The sequence below is a fragment of the Nannobrachium achirus genome, assembly GCF_963921795.1.
Source record: "Nannobrachium achirus genome assembly, chromosome: 21".
Classification (NCBI taxonomy): domain Eukaryota; kingdom Metazoa; phylum Chordata; class Actinopteri; order Myctophiformes; family Myctophidae; genus Nannobrachium; species Nannobrachium achirus.
Genome location: NC_137828.1, coordinates 15410350 through 15429894, shown reverse-complemented (window position 1 = coordinate 15429894; position 19545 = coordinate 15410350). Strand labels below are relative to the sequence as shown.

Here is a 19545-nt window from a genome sequence, read left to right as displayed (position 1 = left end):
ACATTGCGGATCATACACACATGATACACTACCGGCCAATCACAGTGCATCTTGCGTCTCTTCAGGAAATAGCTTGCTTCAACAGCTTTGTTTACACTGGTCTAGAAGTCTAGCATGTAACTCCCTAACCGCTGCTCGTAGAGGGACACGAGACTGACGAGAGACCTCTATGGATGCGGTGGTCTGAAGGCCCGGTCCGCGAGGAAAAACGGCCGAAAAAAGCAGACGCGACCGCGGTTTGCTATACTGCTACAGACCACTAGTTGAGCAACTTACACAGTATAGCTTTAAGTTAATCATCTGGGGACCCCCCAAAATAATGTCGGGACCCCCCCTGGGGGGTTCCCGACTCTCAGGTTGAGAACCACTGGTATAAAGCCCAGAGGGACTACAGTCAAATGCACCTCTGATGGAGCAGAGAAGGTGGTGTTTTTTTGGGGAAAGTGTTTACCTGGAACACAGAAGTATGGCTGACAGCTGAGGTCGTCGTGGCAACCCTTCCTGTTGACCTGACACAGGTGGTTGCTGGGACACGGGTTGGGGTTGCAGGGGTGGATCACCTCGTCTATGACGCTGTTGCCTAGGGAACTGGGGACTGTGTGTGCAAAATTTGTATTTAGTTTGAGCCCATTTAGACCTGAACACAAATCTGGGAAACTTTAGATTTGAACCACGTTAACCATTATTTTATGCTTTAACTATTGAACTAGACCAGGTCAACCTGGTTGTGCCAGACCCCCTGTCTGTCATCATCATTTATGACATCATGCCTTTTGTAGGCATGTCATCATCATGTCATCATCATATATACCCTTTATATAGAAAACCCGGACAGACAGACCGACATTTGCTTATGTAGGCCTACCCATTTCATGGGTCTGGCAAAAATAGCAGATATACAAGCTCTGTGCGGATGTGCCGTAATGAGATCATAGGTGAGAGACGCACGCACGCACGCACGCACACACACACACACACACACACACACACACACAGAACGTGTGTACTCACTGAGGTACGTGTCCAGGGGGATGCAGCGCTCCGAGTCGTCGTTGGGGGAGAGCAGGTCACAGATCCTCTCTGGGCTCTGACCCTCGTGGAAGCGCTTCCTGTCCCCACACTGAGACAAGATCTCCACACAGTCTGACCTGGGAGGGGAGGGGAGGGGAGGGGAAACGTTAAAAATATGTTTTTCACACTTTTAGAGCTTATCCGTGGTAATCATATGGGCATTCCTAACACTAGATGCCAAAAAAATAGAAAATAAACCATTTTTGTGTATATTTATATCAAAGGTCCCTAAATAGGCCATTCTTAATTACTTCCTGTGAAGAGAAATTCAAAAAGTGATGACATCGACAGGTCCGCTTGCATATAAATTAACCTTTGATTACATTCACCTTTTTTTCCCCATAATGGCTCCCATTACTCCCATTACTCAGATTTTAAATCCCATCTCCTGAAGGGCTGGTCCCCTCGGATTGGTTCAGAAACACACAGGCTTCCTTTTCAAACTGAAACTTCAAAATAAAATACACAAAATAGTCATTTCATTGGGTCTTTAAACTCAAATCCTCAAATCTTTGCTTCTGAAGGTCTCCGGCACAAAACATTTACATATACCAGGTGTCTTCAACGTTTTCAGGACAAGGACCCCTTAGTTGAGAGAGAGATGAAGCAGGGACCCCCACAGCCTTTTCATAGATTCCGTAGTTTCATTGTTTGACAGCACAATCGTCAGTGTATTTTGGATTCATGTCAATTTGTGTTTTCAGATATTTAACCACTTGAACCGTCAATACTTAATAAACTTGACCTTTCACTCTGTACTTGCTCTTTTTTCCCCTCTACACCAAACCTCTTTGCCGAAAATAGCCGATCTACAAGCTCACAACGCCCCGCAGCGCAAGGCGTTGTGAGCTTGTAGATCTGCTATTTTCGGCTAAAGTTCTCAGAATATGGACACTAGGGTTCAAGTGGTTAACTCATACTCTGCGATCCCTGTCGAAACCGTTGATTTCCCGCTGTACCTCTCTGCGATGCCCGTCGTTCCCGGAAATTTAATTAGCTTTAATCATTATGAAACAATTAAAAGTATGATCGCTGTATATGGCCGCTTTGGAGTCTTAGGCCCGCCCCCTAACTGTATCCTGCCGTATTTCCGGTCTGGACCGGATCTAGCTTTCCGTATCCGGTCTGAGCCTGGGCCATAGTCCCGCCTCCATTGGTTTACATTGTAACAGAAGAGGAAGCTACTCGGCGATGGAAAGCTTGTTTTTCAATCCGATTTTTGTGTTTGGAAACTTGGATAAGCAGGGATACAGCGTGGCAACGGATATGTCTATTTCAATGGGGGTTTTTTTATTCGAAAGCTGTCACCGAGTCTACACGTCTACTAGATGAGTCGCGCACAGATTGTGCACGATGCGTGCGCGTGCCCACGTTAAAAGGTAAGGACAATTTGGCAGCTGCTTACTACAGCTATGTTTAAAATGGCAGCAAAATTGTTAATATAAAAAAACAAGAAAAAAAGTTTCTATCACAAAGATTTGAGAGAGACACACACGCGCACACACAGAGCGTCCCGGACCCCCTTTTGAAGACCCTTGACATATATATCATTATAACTATTCTGTTAAAAAAAAGAAAAAGAAAAACTCTTGTACGATACACTGTTAAACAAGACCCATTTTCAAATATGTGTATACATTTTGTATTGGTCATGTTACAGTACATGTCTTATTGCTTGTATGTGTCGAAACAATAAAAATCGAACCTCTGTTCGAAGTGGAGCTGTGTGTGTGTGTGTGTGTGTGTGTGTGTGTGTGTGTGTGTGTGTGTGTGTGTGTGTGTGTGTGTGTGTGTGTGTGTGTGTGTGTGTGTGTGTGTGTAGCACCTCTCTGGTCACCCAGGATCATGTGTACCGTTTTTTGTGACATTTGAAGAAAATATGTAGGAAAAGGAGCAAAAAGTGTGTTTTGGAGAAAATTCAAGATGGCGGAAAATCTATCCTGGCACAAATGGGCGTGGCCTATATCGGGAGATGCGTCTTGACCCAAGGAATCCAGGGAAAAAAGAATTTTAATTTTCCGACCTACGGTTCAACAGTTACAGGCCAAAACGTAAACTGGGCTGTTATAGCGCCACCATGAGGCCAAATTACACTATTATTTTTTATTTAATCCTTGAAACTGTAGCCCCTATGGTTTGCGAGAGAAAAATAATCGAATGTGAGTTTTTGCGATTCCCATTATAAGTCAATGGGGAAAATTAATTCACTAATAAATTAATATCAATTAAACTATAGAACCTTTCTCTTAGCAAGTTACTAGCACACGATTCCCGAGTAAGCCGGTCGATTTGACATATGGCGCGAGTGTGTGGTGCAAAAACTGTGGGAGGAGTAGCGTGCCAAACTTTAGGCTACAGACACGGACGGAGACCCACACACACGGCCACGTATAGGGAGCTTGTGTTCCACACAGCTCCAAAAAAAAGAGACAAAACATTTGCATGGGGTGAGAAGATGATGGAAATAAAAATACATATTTGGGTGTTGAAATTCCCTTTTTAAATCAACACTCTGCGGAGACATTCTACTGCCTTGTTCCTGATGTTCCTAAGAAGCCGTTGAAAGATGTGATGGTTTGTACCAGTCACTCAACACAAGGAGAGGATTAGCACTTCACCATGTGTACATGTACATGACAAATGACACCCTATAATAGCTGATGTTGCTGCACACACACACACACACACACACACACGCACGCACGCACGCACGCACACACACACACAAACACACACTTGCTGAAACATGACAGTGCTTGTGTTTAGGTTAGGACAGGGCCTCCACAGTGGCGTCAGTTCAGAAAAAGCTAAGGTATGGCAACATGACTGGTGTGCAAGACACCAGTCATGTTGCCATACCTTAGCAACAGGCATGATACATTTATTTTAAGTAGGCCTACATTCCCCCCCCCCCCCCGTTTCTATGGTTTCTAGGGCTGGATAATATGGCAGCCTGGAACGGTTGTTCAAGTGCAGCAGACCCAGGGTATGGCAGCTGCATACCCCTGCCATACCAAATTGATGCCCCTGGGCCTCCAGTTCTATCAGTCAAACTCCGTCTTCCGACGCGGAGCATCGCGTTGCGTTCACATGGAATAAAAATACAATCTCATGACAGAAAAAAAAAATGTTTGCATGAACACGTCCTAATTAGTCCCCCCAGGAATCCGCGGAGAAAAAGTCTTGATTCCGCGGAGAACGATCCTGATACTGCGGAGTTCTGCGGAGAACAATTATTGATTCCACGGACATTAAAAAAACAACCTAAAATGACCGGTTATCAAGCAAAACATGATTTAGTTCTAATATTCAAGTAAAACCCTTCATGAAATAGCTACAATTAATTGTAATTAGTCGTTAGAATAATCAAATAATCGAATAATAATTTTTGAGAATACAAATCAAATATTAAATCTATAATCTTTTTAATTGTTATTGTTTTTAATATTTTGTTTCTGTTGCAAAGACTATATTGTCATCCAAACCATGCCCATAGTAATTACATTTTAGAGGATATCTACTGCAGTATGGGTGTAATATTTATTCTCTTCTGCATTAGCATTGTCATTGCCAGGACCATAGAGGCATAGAGGAACTATACTGTATGTCAGGACACAGTTTCATGTAGGAATGTGGGACCATCCAGCGTCCGTCAGTCAAACTATTCCCCCAGGGCCCTGGGAAGCAAAGTCCTATGAGGACTACTATACTGCCTGATGGAGGAGAAAGAAACTGGTTGGAATAAAGTGTTGCTTCCATGCGCTACGTTCAACTGGTGAATCTCCCCCTGTCAGGTGATAGGAAAAGGCGTGCTCACTCCTCATGCATTGAAGGAAGCATGAGCTCAGTTTGAGGCCCTCTCCAGGTTGGCAGAGCAGGACACAAGATTGCCGCTTAGGCTATTGGCACTGGGTGAAAAATTTGTTACAAAAATTGTGGGAGAAAAAGAAAGTATATAGTTTTCTGCCCAACACAGCGACGATAAATGAACTCTGGAAATCTCATTTGGAACTGTTACTCCCGCGACCCAATTCCGGATAAGCGGTTGAAGATGGATGGATGGATGGATGGATGGAGGGTTGAAGAGCACAAGGGAGCTGGTTAACAGCATTTGTGTTTATCTTATAACAATAAAGTCAGGAAACAGACTTTATTGTTATAAGATAAACACAAATTCTTGCTTCCTTTGTACATTTGAGTGATCCCCTGCTTTTATCTCATGAGAATTCTCTTTGGTGTAATTTAATCGTATGGGGTGTGAAAATAACATAATGATTGTGCAACGCTTCACTGCGTCATGGGAGACAGAGCTTTTTTAATCTGGTTCGACTTTGATTTGCGTCGCCCACGCCACGCTAGCGACAACGTGTCAGCCGCCATCATGCTTACATGTCTGACTCTGAAAACAACTGTTACAAATAATACCGTTAGCTGCCATTCATATCCCATGTTATTATTGCTCATAATGCTATGATACTTTTATATTGTTCTTGTCATTCCCACGCCAATAGAGCATATTGAACGCATCATCGCGCTACGCTCGGTACAAAAGACACGCTGCAACACAATGTGTTAGTTATTAAACATTTATATGCTGTCTGCGGATTGAACGTCACATGCCAATGTAAGAGAGAGAGAGAGAGAGAGAGAGAGAGACTTACAGTCAGACTGACAGAGAGAGACAGAGACACGTACACACACACGCGCGCACACACAAGCGCGCAGGCGCGCACACACACACACACACACACACACACACACACACACACACACACACACACACACACACACACACAAACACACACACAGTGGTGTTGAGGTATGGAGTACAGGTAGTGTGTTGTGTGGTGAATAATGCCCGATTTATACTTGGTTTCGTGCCATGTCACGCACCTCGAAAATAAGCCGATCTACAAGCTGACAACGCGTCGCATGTCTTGTTTTCGGGGTGGGCTTTAAATCCCTGTGGACAGATGGGTCTCCAGCCCCCACCCCTCCAGGTTAGATAACCCATTCTGTCAGCACAACCTCAGCCTTCCTTAATATGACCCTCGTTCCATTGCATGTTTCCTTTATGTACTTAAACATGTACCTGCTAGCCTGTACGTACACAGTCTGCGTGTGCAAACCCCTTGCATGCACTTAGCCTGTACTGTACTGGCGTACCGGTGGCTCTCATATTTTTCATGTCAAGGACCCCCAAAATTGACACCTGAGATAACTAACACTTCTGTGTTATACTGTGGAATAAACTCCCTGTCGCACTTAGAACTACAGACTCACTCCCTAGGTTCCGCCGTGGACTGAAGACTCACCTCTTCAGACTCCACCTAAACCCATAGCACTACTGTATCACTCCCCTTCCCTCGATGACTACACATGAAGCTAGATAGCATTTTTAGGTTTAGAAAAGTTTTTTACTGACTGGTGCTACCTATGTTATTGTTTTTCTAGATTGATATTCCTATGCATTTGTTGTATTGTTGTTGATGTACTGACATATTATCTTGCTTATTATATTGATGTATTACCTGCTTATTTTAAGTCGCTTTGGATTAAAAGCGTCTGCTAAATGCATAAAATGTAAATTGTCTGTGAACGTGATAACGATTCCCCCTGTGAAGTACATCGGCCCCGTTATCACGTGCACAGACTTGTTAACTGGTTACCATGGTAACCCTCGTCGTGCTGCAGCGGCCGGGAGTGAGCGGAATGATGCCTCGAGGAATACTACATCCGGCGACTTCCGGTGCCCATTGAATTGTATTCATCCTGACTGCAAAAACATGGTTATATCTCCATGCAAATAAGTCATGCTTTTTGCATACACAGCGGCAGCATTGTAAGAAATATATGTCTCCAAGGGGGAAGGAGGGAGGGAGAGAGACCTTTTTAAAACCCCCCTTTATCCGTGCACAAACTGTCATGATGTCAATGTTGCATGCAATGTTGTTTACATATGCCTGGAGCCTCGCGGTTCTGTATTGAAACTGGGAGACTGCTTCCGGAAGGAACGTAAGCACAATGGTGGGGGCCAGTGGGCCTGGCAATATTAATAACCCCATATTTCTTATGTCACTGTAGGCTAATGAATGTATGGAGACAGTGAGTCTATGGGTCTTCTGCTAGAGAGGGTGAGATAACACCTCTTTTTAACAGTGCCTCAGTGAATCAGTTTAATTGTATGTTTGTTGATTTTTAGCTAAACAAATTATCACGATGACTAATTAGTGTAAAGTTGACATAAGCGGAATGTTTGATTATGTAACTAAAGAATGTAATTTGAACGACTGTGTCAACTGCGGTATATTTGCCATGAGTATTCCAACTATTAATTAGTTGACAGGCAGCCTGTACTGATTAGTCATTCATTTTCAGTCTAATTCGTCTCAAAATATACAACATGGGCAAGGAGGTTGGGAGCGCTTGGTTGTAGTTTCGGTAACGAGAGGTTGCGTTGGTGTTGATGAGAGAGCCAGTTTGTAGTGAAAAAAAAAGAAAAAAGAAAAAAAGTAGCCTGGCCGGCAAAAAAGGTGGGAGGGATGAGTTCACGTTTTTATGAAAGTCGTACTCACAATGAATGGTGGTGACGCCCCTGGCGCTGCGTGCACAGAGCCATCGAAAAGCAGGTAAATGAAATAAGAAAAAGCCTTGGCAGTTAATCTATATTAGTTAAGGCAAACCAGCTGTCTGAACCAGCCACAAAGATATGGGCTGTCTTCCTCCATATATGGGCATTCCCATATGAAGTCCTGTTAGATATGGGCTGTAGTGGTTAGTGCATATACCGGTAGCCTCGCAACAGCCAGACTCTCCAAAAGGAGAGTCTGGGAGTTCTCCATAGACGATGCATTACGCAATGACGTTGTTACTCACTTTGACTGACAGGTCCATTCAGTAGTCATCAGCGCATCAAAACATCGTCGGGAAAACATCAACTTCGTCTTTTCCAGACAGAAATTCCAAAGGTGCAAACTGTTGTTCGTTTTTAAGTTATGAGATGCCTTTGATTTCAGATAAAACTTCGCTTAATGCAGCTTTTATTTGCGATTTGTGAACTCGCATCGGACATGGGGTCCGCCATGTTTTTTGACTAAATGCAAGAGCTGTAGCAGCCGCTCGACCAATCAGGAGCGGTGTGAGGCGAAATGCAGTTCGCTCGAAATGCAGCCATTTGATTGGAAATTGAGAACCTAAATTCCCATAAAGAGACTCAATGGGAGGGACACCAGACCGAGAAAGGAAGCACATTGGTGATGACGTAACTCGGGATGGCTTGCGAGGCTATAGTGCATATGCCCTTCATGCGGAAGGTGAGTGGTTCAAACCCTGCCCAAGCCGACGTCAGCAAGGGGGAGAAGACGACAGCCACCTCATGGCCTCCCCTAAGTAACAAGAAATCTTGTGAAATAAAATGTTGTCAACCAATCATCAAGGACGATGATACATGAGAGAAGAAGAAGTTAAGGAAAAACTATGGCAGTCTAAGTCTGTGTTTCTCAACCACTGTGCCTGGGGACCTTTGGTGTGCCCCTGAGAAGGGTCAAGTGTGCCCCTTGAAACTGCTTGAAAGCCAGTTGGATTTATCATTTTAAAAATGATTTAAACTAGTGAAAACAGACGATCTACAAGCACACCGTAGATCTGCTGTTTTCACTACTGTTGTGCGACAGCCTTGTATGATGAAGCAGGGCTTTACATTGCAAAGAAACGTACACATTTGAAACTTGGAGATACAAGGTTTCTTCCCGACAGTGACCCATGGATTCTTGGGACATGAAAAGTGTGCCCATGCAGAAAAAAGGTTGAGAAACACTAGTCTAAGTGTCAATATGCACTCACTTCTCAGAAGTTGTCACTCCTCCAAAGTGAGTGACACCCACAGTAGAGGGAGCGGAGCGACCGCGCTCTGGTGTCACGCACATTTAGAACAATCATGGGAAAGTTTGCATTCTTACTGCTCTGCCACCAAAATGTTGGAATGCCCTGACACCAGCCATTACATGATGTGTAAGACTGGTTCCTTTCAACACTGGCCTGAAAAAACATCTATCAGGAGACCACAGGGGGAGGTACATGTAATTTCCCCGTCTCTTTTGTACACAATGGTGTTTCTATTTGTTGACAAGTATTATTATGGATTTTTATGCTTTGTTGATGAATACTGTACATAGGACTAAAGGACTATAGGACAGAGGATAAACTCCCTGTCGCACTTAGAACAACGGACTCACTCGCTAGCTTTCGCCGTGGACTGAAGACTCACCTTTTCAGACTCCACCTAAACCCTTAGCACTACAGAAAATCAATGACCATATTGAAGCTAGTTAGCATTCGTTTTTTAGGTTTTTAGAACTTTGATTATATTGTGTTTTTTTTCTAGATAGATATCCATTTGCATTTGTTATATTGCTGTTGATGTACTGACATATTATCTTGTTTATTATTGTGATGTATTATCTGCTTATTGTAAGTCGCTTTGGATTAAAAGCGTCTACTAAATGCCTAAACTGTAAACTGTAAACTGTAGGACTAAGGTTATTATAATATTATAGTAAACAAAAACTAACTAAAAAACTAAAACTAGAATGGAAAAACTTTTTAGTTAACTGAAATAAAAATAAAAACTAAGCTTAAAAAAAAAAAAAAAAAAAAAAAACGAAAACTAACTGAAACGGTATTGTGTGTTTACAAAACTAACTAAAATAAACTAAAATGATAGAGAAAATCTCCTTAGTTTTCGTCTTTTGTGGAAATAAAACATAAAAACACCAATTGTTGAGGTCAAAGAGAGAAGTTGTATGTCTCAACATTCCTGCCACTCTCAAGTCTCAACAATATGATTTTTTATGTATGATATTACTTTTTCCAGAGCTTTTTTAATCTCACCCCTGACAAATACCCTATATTACGTAAAAGACTAAAACTAACACTAAAACTAATAAAAACTAAACATTTTCAAAAAATAAAAACGAAACGAAACTAGCAACCCCATAAAACGAATTAAAACTAAACTGTAATTGAAAACAAAACCTCAAAACTAATAGAAAATAAAAACTAATGAAAAAATCCAAAACTATTATAACCTTGCATAGGACCACAATGGAAACAAGTCCCCAGGACTTTTTTTTTTGTGTCATCTTGTTTAGCCTTTTTTACTGTACCACCTGCCGTTTACATTTGGACAAATAAAGTATTCAATCAATCAATCAATGGCCGTGGACCATCTGAACATTATCTTGTACCAGCGACATTGCGTTGTTAGCTACTTCAGCTGCCCAAGGACCCTTCTTTGAGAGAACCAATGCCCCAGAGGCGTAATTTCAGAAAGAAATAGGGGGCGGCAAAAAATAAGTTACCACAGCCCCATTTCTAAAATAGCAAAGATAGTGGATCTACAGGCTCTCAATGCGTCCAGGTACTGTACATCAGGGGTTTTCAAAGTGGGTGACGGGGCACCCTGGGGTGCCGCGACGGCAGTCCAGGGGTGCCGCGAGATCATTTGATAATATTTGGAAGTTATTTGGACACTTGAAAAAATATTTAGTATCATTTTAAACTTGAAGTACAAAGTTATTTTCAGTCAGTTCTAACCAAAATGGCTATTATCTCAACGTTTTCCTCGCAACATAATCACTAAGATATCGTCACTGTCGGGGAGAGACCTCGTATCTCCCAAGTTTCAAATGTGTACGTCTTTTGGTAGAGCAAAGCCCTGCTTCATCATAGAAGACTGGTGCACAAAACTAGTGAAAACAGCCGATCTGTCAAGCACACAACGCCTCGCATTAGTACATTTTATAGATGATAAATACAAAGCGAACGGTTTTGGACATACAAGGTTTACACCCGAAAACGACGAAATGCTAGAAATATAAGGTGCTGGGAGTGAAAATTATAATGTAGGGGTAACTTGGATTAAAACAAATATTTTTTGTTTTTTATTTTTTGCTCCCGATCCCGATCAAATATTTTTGCTCCCGATTCGATCCCGATCCTTCCCGATCCGATCTTTCGGCAATGCATTAAGGAAAAAGAAAAGAAAAATGCTTTTATGTTGTCCTTTAAGGTTGTTTTTTTAATTTAAATAACGGTATCCATTCTATCCAAGCTTCTTTTTTCACTTAGTGCAGCATTGTATCAAAACAAATTAAAAAATAAAGCTCATCAGCTCAGATATATTTTTTAAATATACAAAGACAAGGTGTTTCCCGATATTTTTCTCCCAATTCCGATCTTTTGAAATCGGCCACGATCTCCCGATCCCGATCTAGGCATCCCTAAAAAAATATTTATAGGTGTGCCCTGAGCCAAAAAGTACACAACAGTACTGTACACCAGTGGTTCTCAACCTTTTCAGTCCGCGACCCCCCAAATAATCATATTTTAACTGGGGACCTCCCACCCTGACGAGCACTAAGAGTTGAGGCATTACATTTTGTATAACACGGTTCTATTGTGAAAATTGCTCACACATGCTCACAACGCCTCGCAACGTGAGGCTATTTTCAAAATGTCTGCCTTTACTATTTGACAATTTGGCCAATGTTTAATTTTTAATTTTAGAAGTATTCAAAAGTCCTTAAATTGTCACTTTAGAAATGTACAGATGACCTCTATACACTTATGTTACTCTATATACTTTATGTTGGTTTGTTCACTGTTGAGAAAGAAAACAATGTTGCACATTAAGTTAATCATCTTGGGGACCCCCCAAAATAATTTGGGGACCCCCCCCCCCCCCCCCTGGGGGTCCCGACCCACAGGTTGAGAACCACTGCTGTACACAACACATACTTGCAGATGACGCTGCCCCTGGACTTGCTGTGGCAGGGTTTGATCTGCAGGGAGCAGGCCACGGCCTTCCACATCTCCGGCCGGCACTTGCGGATGTCCAGCACCGGGATGTTCATGAAGGGCATCTTGATGGTGCCGTTGGACCACAGCTTGATGTCGTTCATGGCCCCCTGGTCCGACTGCACGTTGCAGCTGCGGAACAGCTCCGTGGGCCTGCAGGGGGCGAGCGAGGCGGGAGAGAGAGAGGAGAGGAGAGGAGGAAACGGTATTTAAACAACCCATTTAGGCCTAGAATTATTGAATGCTTCGACCAGTGAAAAATAGCAGATATACAAGCTCACAGCGCGGCACTGAGTGAATATGTGTATTTTCAAAGCAAACGTTTGTAACTCAAATTTTGCTTCTGGGGGGGTCGCTGTTTTGAGAACCCGTGGGATGCTTTTAACCTCCGCCTTCCCAAAGCCAGAGAAAGACACAATGGTCAGAATTGGGACTTTGTGAGGATAGAAGGTGCTAGTGGGACCCCAAAAAAAGGTTTTAAAATAGGAAAAGTGAAATTTCATGGTGTATCACCTTTAAAGTCAACTTGGACTCACCACATGTGAGTTCCAGCCACTTCCAGGTGAATAGCCTGCTTGAAATTCAATTACTGTGTATTTGTATGCAAGTTTCTGTTGTTGTTCTGATGTTGGGCAGAACTCAGGCGCTTGCTCAGGCAGCGACTAGCAGCAGTGTGTGAACGGCAGCGTTTGTCTTATGTTTTTCGTTGTCTGATTGATGTTTTTAACGGGTGCAGTTGACGTTTTCAGTGTTTAAAGTTTACATGAATCGGCTGAGCACAACGTTTCACCCTTTGTGCTTGGTGTGACACTCGTCTGTGTAACCATGGATTTCCATGCCATGATACTCGCATGGCTAATGTTTTACCTCGCCTGGGGTTTGGGCAACACACTCATGTCTCCTGAGCGCCCATCCCGACTCCAGTACGGCAGAGAGTTGCTTCTTCAGTGGAATACCGGTACACACGACCCTCCAGCTGACTTGATACAGCCGAGCTTTGATGAACTTACGACCAGATCTCGGGACATCCCAAGAGGACAACTACGAGGGATTAGGAAACGGGGGAGAAGAGGCGGCGCTCGTCTGAGGCTGAAAACTCAACCGCTGTCACGCATCCCGCTTCCGACCATAATCCTCTCCAACGCACAGTCCCTGAGAAACAAAACTGACGAGCTACATTCGCTAACCCGCCGCAGCCATGACTACAGAAATGCCTGCATCCTAGCCTTTACGGAGACCTGGTTTTCCGAGAAGGATTCTGACAGGGTCCTAGAGGTGGACGGATTCGGGGCGCCTATCCGGCTTGATAGAGACGCCGTTATAACAGGCAAGTCAAAAGCCGGCGGGGTATGCTTGTATATTAATGAACGGTGGTGCAAATCTGTCATCGTCCGGGAGAAACTCTGTACAGCCGACATTGAACTTCTCTCTGTTTCATTGCGTCCTCCTTATCTGCCCCGGGAATTCCCGCAGATTTTTGTGACTCTTGTGTATATAATACACCCGAAGGCAAATGAAGCTAATGCATGTGAGATCATCTATCAAGTCACACAGAGGCTACGCTCAATTTCCCCAGACGCACCCAATATTATTCTTGGGGACATGAACCACTGTACCTTGAAAAGCACTCTGAGAGACTTTTATCAATATGTCAAATGCCCTACCAGAAATAGCAAAATCATTGATTTATGCTATGGAAATATTAAAGGTGCATATAAATCTATCCGACTTCCACCTTTGGGTGAATCCGATCACAATTGCATTCATCTTATCCCTGTGTAGCGCACTGTATTGAAACGAGGTAAAGTGCAGAGCTTTCAGGTGAAAGACTGGAATGAAAATGCCTGCCTCACTTTACAGGGGTGCCTCGAGGCAACCGAGTGGGATATGTTTAAAGAATCTGCTAATGATATCAATGAGCTGACAGATGTTGTTAGTAGTTGGGTGTCATACTGTGAAGACATTGTTATTCCTGAAAAAACTGTTAAAGTTTACCCGAATAGCAAACCGTGGGTCTCTAAGACACTTAAAAAGCTACTGGACAGCAAAAAAAAAGGCTTTTAGAGAAGGGAACAGAGCAGAGTTGTGTGACATCCAGAAGGAAATAAAGCGTGAAATAAGGGTCTGTAAAGGTAAATATAAGGACAAAATTGAGTCTCAGCTCAAAATGAATAATTTAGGCTCTGCTTGGGACAGCATGAAAACAATCACCGGGATGAAAGACTGTGACAGGAGAAAAGTTCATCTAAATGGTTATAATTCTGATGCAGAGCTGGCTCAGGATCTTAATGATTTTTATGGTCGGTTTGATGTCCTTGATTTTAATGTCAAGCATGATGAAATCAGACACAGTCTCATGTCGGCCCCTCCTATGAATCCCTTCTTTGACGAGCAAGATGTTACTAAGTGCTTTAAGAGGTGTAAACCCAGGAAAAGTCCTGGTCCCGATAAACTCAGTGGTCGCCTGTTAAAAACCTGTGCTGACCAGCTAGGCCCCATTTTTTACTATATCTTTAACTTGTCTCTTTCCCTGCAGAAGGTGCCATCTCTTTGGAAACAGTCCATAGTGGTGCCTGTGGCCAAAATAAAGAACCCCATGGTGTTAAATGATTTCAGACCTGTTGCACTAACCTCCCTGGTAATGAAGCAATTGGAATATTTGGTTAAAACAGAGCTCCTGGTAAAAACCGAGTCTCTGTTAGACCCCTTTCAATTTGCCTACAGAGCCAGGAGAGGTGTGCAAGATGCTTCATCCACCTTACTTAACCTTCTTCTTAAACATTTAGAAGGTAGTAAGAAGCACGCCAGGCTACTTTTTGTTGATTTTTCATCAGCTTTCAACACGATCCAGCCTCATGTCTTGGTTGAAAAACTGGAACGCCTATTTTGTTTAAATGCAGGTCTTATAGGCTGGATTTTTGACTTTCTTACCAATAGATCACAACAGGTAAAAGTCAATGGTATTTTGTCCAGCCTATTAACATCTTCTACCGGCTCACCTCAGGGTTGTGTATTGTCCGCCTTCCTGTACATCTTATACACAAATGACTGCTTTAGTCACCATGCCAGCAGATTCATTATCAAGTATGCTGATGATTCTATAGTTGTCAGGCTGCTTGGTGATGATGAAGATGGTCATGGCCAAGTGCTTGATGATTTTCTTACCTGGTGCGAGGATGCCTTTCTACAATTGAATATCTCAAAAACAAAAGAGATGTGTGTTGACTTCAGGAAATCCTCCCCAGTTCCCCAGAACAGTGTTGTCCACGGTCGGCAAGTTGAACTGGTTAACACCTATAAATATTTGGGTACTACATTCGATAGTAAGCTGAGATTTGACGTTAACTGTGAAATGTTGTGCAAGAAAGGTCAGCAACGCCTCTATTGTTTAAGGAGGCTTGCCACATTTCGCGTTGACAAATCTTTAATGAGACTGTTTTACAGTGCTTTTATTGAATCTATAATATCCTTCTCCATCATCTGTTGGTATGGAAACCTGAACATAAAAGACAAAAACCACCTTGGAAGAATTGTGAGAACGGCTTCTAAGATAGCTGGAGTAAACTTCAGTAGCCTGGATCACGTCTTCCAAAGACAGATGCTAAAGAAAGCCAAGTCCATTCGTATGGACAGTTCTCATCCTCTCAGCTGTGAGTACAAGCTGCTTCCTTCTGGCCTTCGCCTGGAGTGTGCAGTGGCCAAAACAAATAGGCATACATTTTCCTTTGTGCCTGCTTCAATACAGGCTTTAAATGCTGATATGCGGAGGAGGTAATCTGTTGCTTCGGAGACTTAATTTAAATTTCTAAAGTATGAAATGAATATGATGTGAATTTCAATATATGGCCTATGATTGCTGCTTTTTCTTTTTTGTTTTCTTTACTTTTGGCTGAGATGACGAACTGCTACCCTGTTTTTATTGTTCTATGTGTCCTATGTGATTTTATGTGTCCTTTGTGACAGATGAATGCTTTTATATATTGCTGCAACCAAATCGCCCTCCGGGGACAAACAATAAATGAACTTGAACTTGAACTTGAACTTGTTTCTGTGTAGAATGAGCTAGGATTCTGTATTTATTCTAGTTTTATGTTGTGTTTCCTCTGCAAACCAAATACTGTATGTCAGGGTTCCCCAATAGGCGGCCCGCGGGCCATTTGCGGCCCGCAGGGGGGCTACTGTCTGGCCCCCACCAACCCCAGTAATAATGGTGGTATAAGAGCAGCAACAACACTAGTATATCGTCGTTGTCGGGTGGAAACCTTGTATCTCCAAATTTGTACGTTCTTTCGCAAATCATACAAGGCCGTCGCACAAAAGTAGTGAAAACAGCGCGGCACCGAGTGCCGCGCTGCGAGCTTGTAGATCTGCTATTTTTGAAAAAGTCGTAAAAATGTGTGCAAATCTTTTGAAAACGTTTGTAACTCAAATTTTGCTTCTGGGTGGTCCCTGGAACTACATATTTTGAGATGGGGGTCCGTGGACGAATACATATCATTTTGGGGGTCCTACACATGAAAAGGTTTGAGAACCACTGATATAGTAGTCTCTCAAGAAATTCTAAGACACTTATAGAATCGGGTCAAAATTCTAATTTTCACAATTTTTCAAAAATAGCAGATCTACAAGCTCGCAGTTAAAGCATAACATAATGATACACAATAATGTGTACCCGTTCTAAGTTGCTCCAGACTGCGTGACCGGAGGCATTTGAAAATAGCGAGAGGCAACAGTCTGACTGAACTGTAGCAGTGAAGACTGTTTGACCTTTTGAACTACGTGGCAATGGTGATAATAACTATTGGGTTTTTAGGTGTCAAAGATGTCAGATTTGTCTGTGACGCACGCGGTAGTGAAACAGTATGTCTGGTGAGAGAAGATCATAGCATGCATGAGGAGTTTAGCTGCGTCTGTTCTCTGTTGTTAGATATGGTCTTGTGAGCCAGAAATCAGACTTTTGACTGTTTAAAGATGAATCAATTGATTGTGTCTCTTAACTCATTAAGAGCCGCTGAAATTAACGGATTAAAATGTCCACGATGCCTCCCTCAGGCTGCATTCACTCCCGTTGTCTTATTTTGAAGGCCAGAAGTCCACAGCGTAAAAAACACTTCCGGTCTGACGTCATCGCGTCCTTCACCGGAATCGATCATTGTTTACGTGGTGTCATGGCGGATCGGATCGATGCTTTTCAACATGTGTTTTATAAGCGAGCATCTATTGCCATCTTCGCTTCTAAAGTGTTGTTTTGAGATAATGGACATTAAAGATGAGATCCCCCGTCTGCCTCAATGTTATGGGATTACTATTTTGTGCTCGTGGATCCGTGATGATGATAAATCAGCGACGGAGATCGGCTCGAGACCTTCCGCCATTGTACACGGTAGGATAACCGCCGTTACAGTAATATATTACTTTTCGCGAGATATCTCGGGAATGGCACTCGAGATACTCGAGTACATTTCGCGAGATATCTCGGGAATGGCACTAAATCGGTTGACTCAATGGAACCAACACAGAGTACCCATTTCCCTGTATCACAAAGGAGTGTCTTTTTATATCTTTTTTTCTTTCTTTTCTTTCTTTTAAATATATATATACGCCGTATAAATGTCATATTATCGTTCTTAAAGGACAACTTTGTTTTTTTTTTACAACAAGGGTTCATATTTTAGATTGTAATTAGAGAAAAGAATGTGTTAAAATGTTTTCATTTACTGCTTTCTATTGTTTTAGCGATTTTAGTATTTTGATTTCAGTGGGTGGGGGCATGCGTACAAGTGGCTAAATATGTATTTTTAGACACAATAATAAGCCGTCAATTTCTTTATTACTATTTACACCAGCCCCCATATAAGTCACATCTGCCCATGAAAGATTGCGGTGCATCTTGGGAATGGGCTTATTGTGTGGGAAATGAAAACATTTTAACACTCATCTTTTCTTTTCTCTAATGACTAATCTAAAATATGAACCCGTAAAAAAACAAAGTTGTCCTTTAAGTGCTTTGCCAATTATTTGGGGCCCCCCCCTTGCAATACCCTCGCCGCAACACCAGGGCGTCCCCGGCCCACATGGTTGAGAACCATCGCTGGTCTAAAAAGGTGTTGGACACACGCCAGTGGCTGGTTGGTGACCCGAGGCGGCAGGGCAGCAGCTTCTCTTGAGGTTAGGAGAGACGGAGGGAGGTGGAGGCTGATGGCTGTTATCCTCTAATCCCCGGCAAGCAGGAAGCCCCTCTGATCTTTGATTGGAGGGTTTGGTCTGAAGTGAGTCAGCTAATTGGTGGGTTTGGAGGGCTTCCATCGTGCCGGGGTTTCTGGGGTGTGGGTGTGGCCGTGGGTGTCGTCCCCCCCCCCCCCCCCCCCCCCCCCGCCTCTTTGTGTGAAAGAAACTTTTTTTATATTAACCACTTGAACCCTAGTGTCCATATATTCTGAGAGCTTTAGGAGCGCGAGGCGTTGTGAGCTTGTAGATCGGCTATTTTTGGCAAAGAGCTTTGGTGTAGAGGGGGAAAAGATTGAAAGGTCAAGTTTAGGTTCAAGTGGTTAAATATCTGAAAACACAAACTGACATGAATCCAAAATACACTGATGATTGTGCTGTCAAACGATGAATCTATATGGAATCTATGAAATGCTGTGGGGGTCCCTGCTTCATCTCTCTCTCAACTAAGGGGTCCTTGGCCTGAAAACGTTGACCCAACGTTTAGAAAGAAGAGAACCCATTTAGACCTGAAAAATACCTTTAAAAAAAGTCTTCTGAATCCTAACAGTTTTCAGAAAAACCTATGTTTCTATGTTAGTGGTTCTCAAACCTTTTCACGTCAAGGACCCCCTAGAATTATATGTATTTGACCGTGGACCCCCTCATCTGAAAATACTTTGTTCCAGGGACCAAGACAAAGAAGGATTTGCGTTAAAAAAGCTTGCCAGCTTGTAGATCTGCATTTGTTTTTTATAGTTAAAGCATAAAATAATGGTTAATTAAAGTGGTGCCACGGTTAAATGCATGCGCTGTGTGCTTGTAGATCTGCTATTTTCCGCAACGAGCTTTGGTGTGTAGAGGGGGAAAAAAGGACAGACCAAGTACAGAGCCAAAGGCCACGATTACTAAGCATTGAGGGGTTTAAGTGGTTAAGGGTCTGAAAATACACATAATGCAGTGGTGATAGTGCTGTCAAACAAGATGAAGCCGAAATCAACCAATTTTATACAATGTGTAATGGGGGGTCCAGGGACGTGCTGGCCATTGGGAAAAGCGGGACAACTCCCGAACGGCCGGTTCATTCCCGGCCGGTCCGGGTCGGCCATTAGGAAAAAAATAAAAATAAAATGTCGGCCTTCGTTCCATTTTGGGGGCTGGGCGGCCAACAAAGTAAATCGTCACTGTCGGGCAGAAACCTTGTATCTCCAAGTTTCAAATTTGTACATTTTTTCATAAAGCAAAGCCCTGCTTCATCATACAAGGCCGTCGCACAAAAGTAGTGAAAACAGCCGATCTACAAGCACACAACGCCTCGCAACAAACGTTTTGGACATACAAGGTTTCCACCCGACAACCACGAAATATAACTCATGTGATGTAATTGGCCCACTGGCTTGTCACTTTGTCACA

At 42.9% G+C, this 19545-nt stretch overlaps 1 protein-coding gene across 1 annotated transcript in view; it reads right to left on the bottom strand.

Annotated features, from left to right (window-relative positions):
• reck (reversion-inducing-cysteine-rich protein with kazal motifs) overlaps positions 1-19545 on the bottom strand; it is a 224212-nt gene that overhangs the window by 89265 nt on the left and 115402 nt on the right. The window contains exons 11-13 of the mRNA XM_080752182.1: positions 11869-12081; positions 1012-1148; positions 452-595 (exon numbers count right to left, since the gene is read on the bottom strand). Coding sequence (XP_080608308.1) covers positions 452-595; positions 1012-1148; positions 11869-12081 — 494 coding nt within the window. The remainder of the gene's footprint in view (positions 1-451; positions 596-1011; positions 1149-11868; positions 12082-19545) is intronic.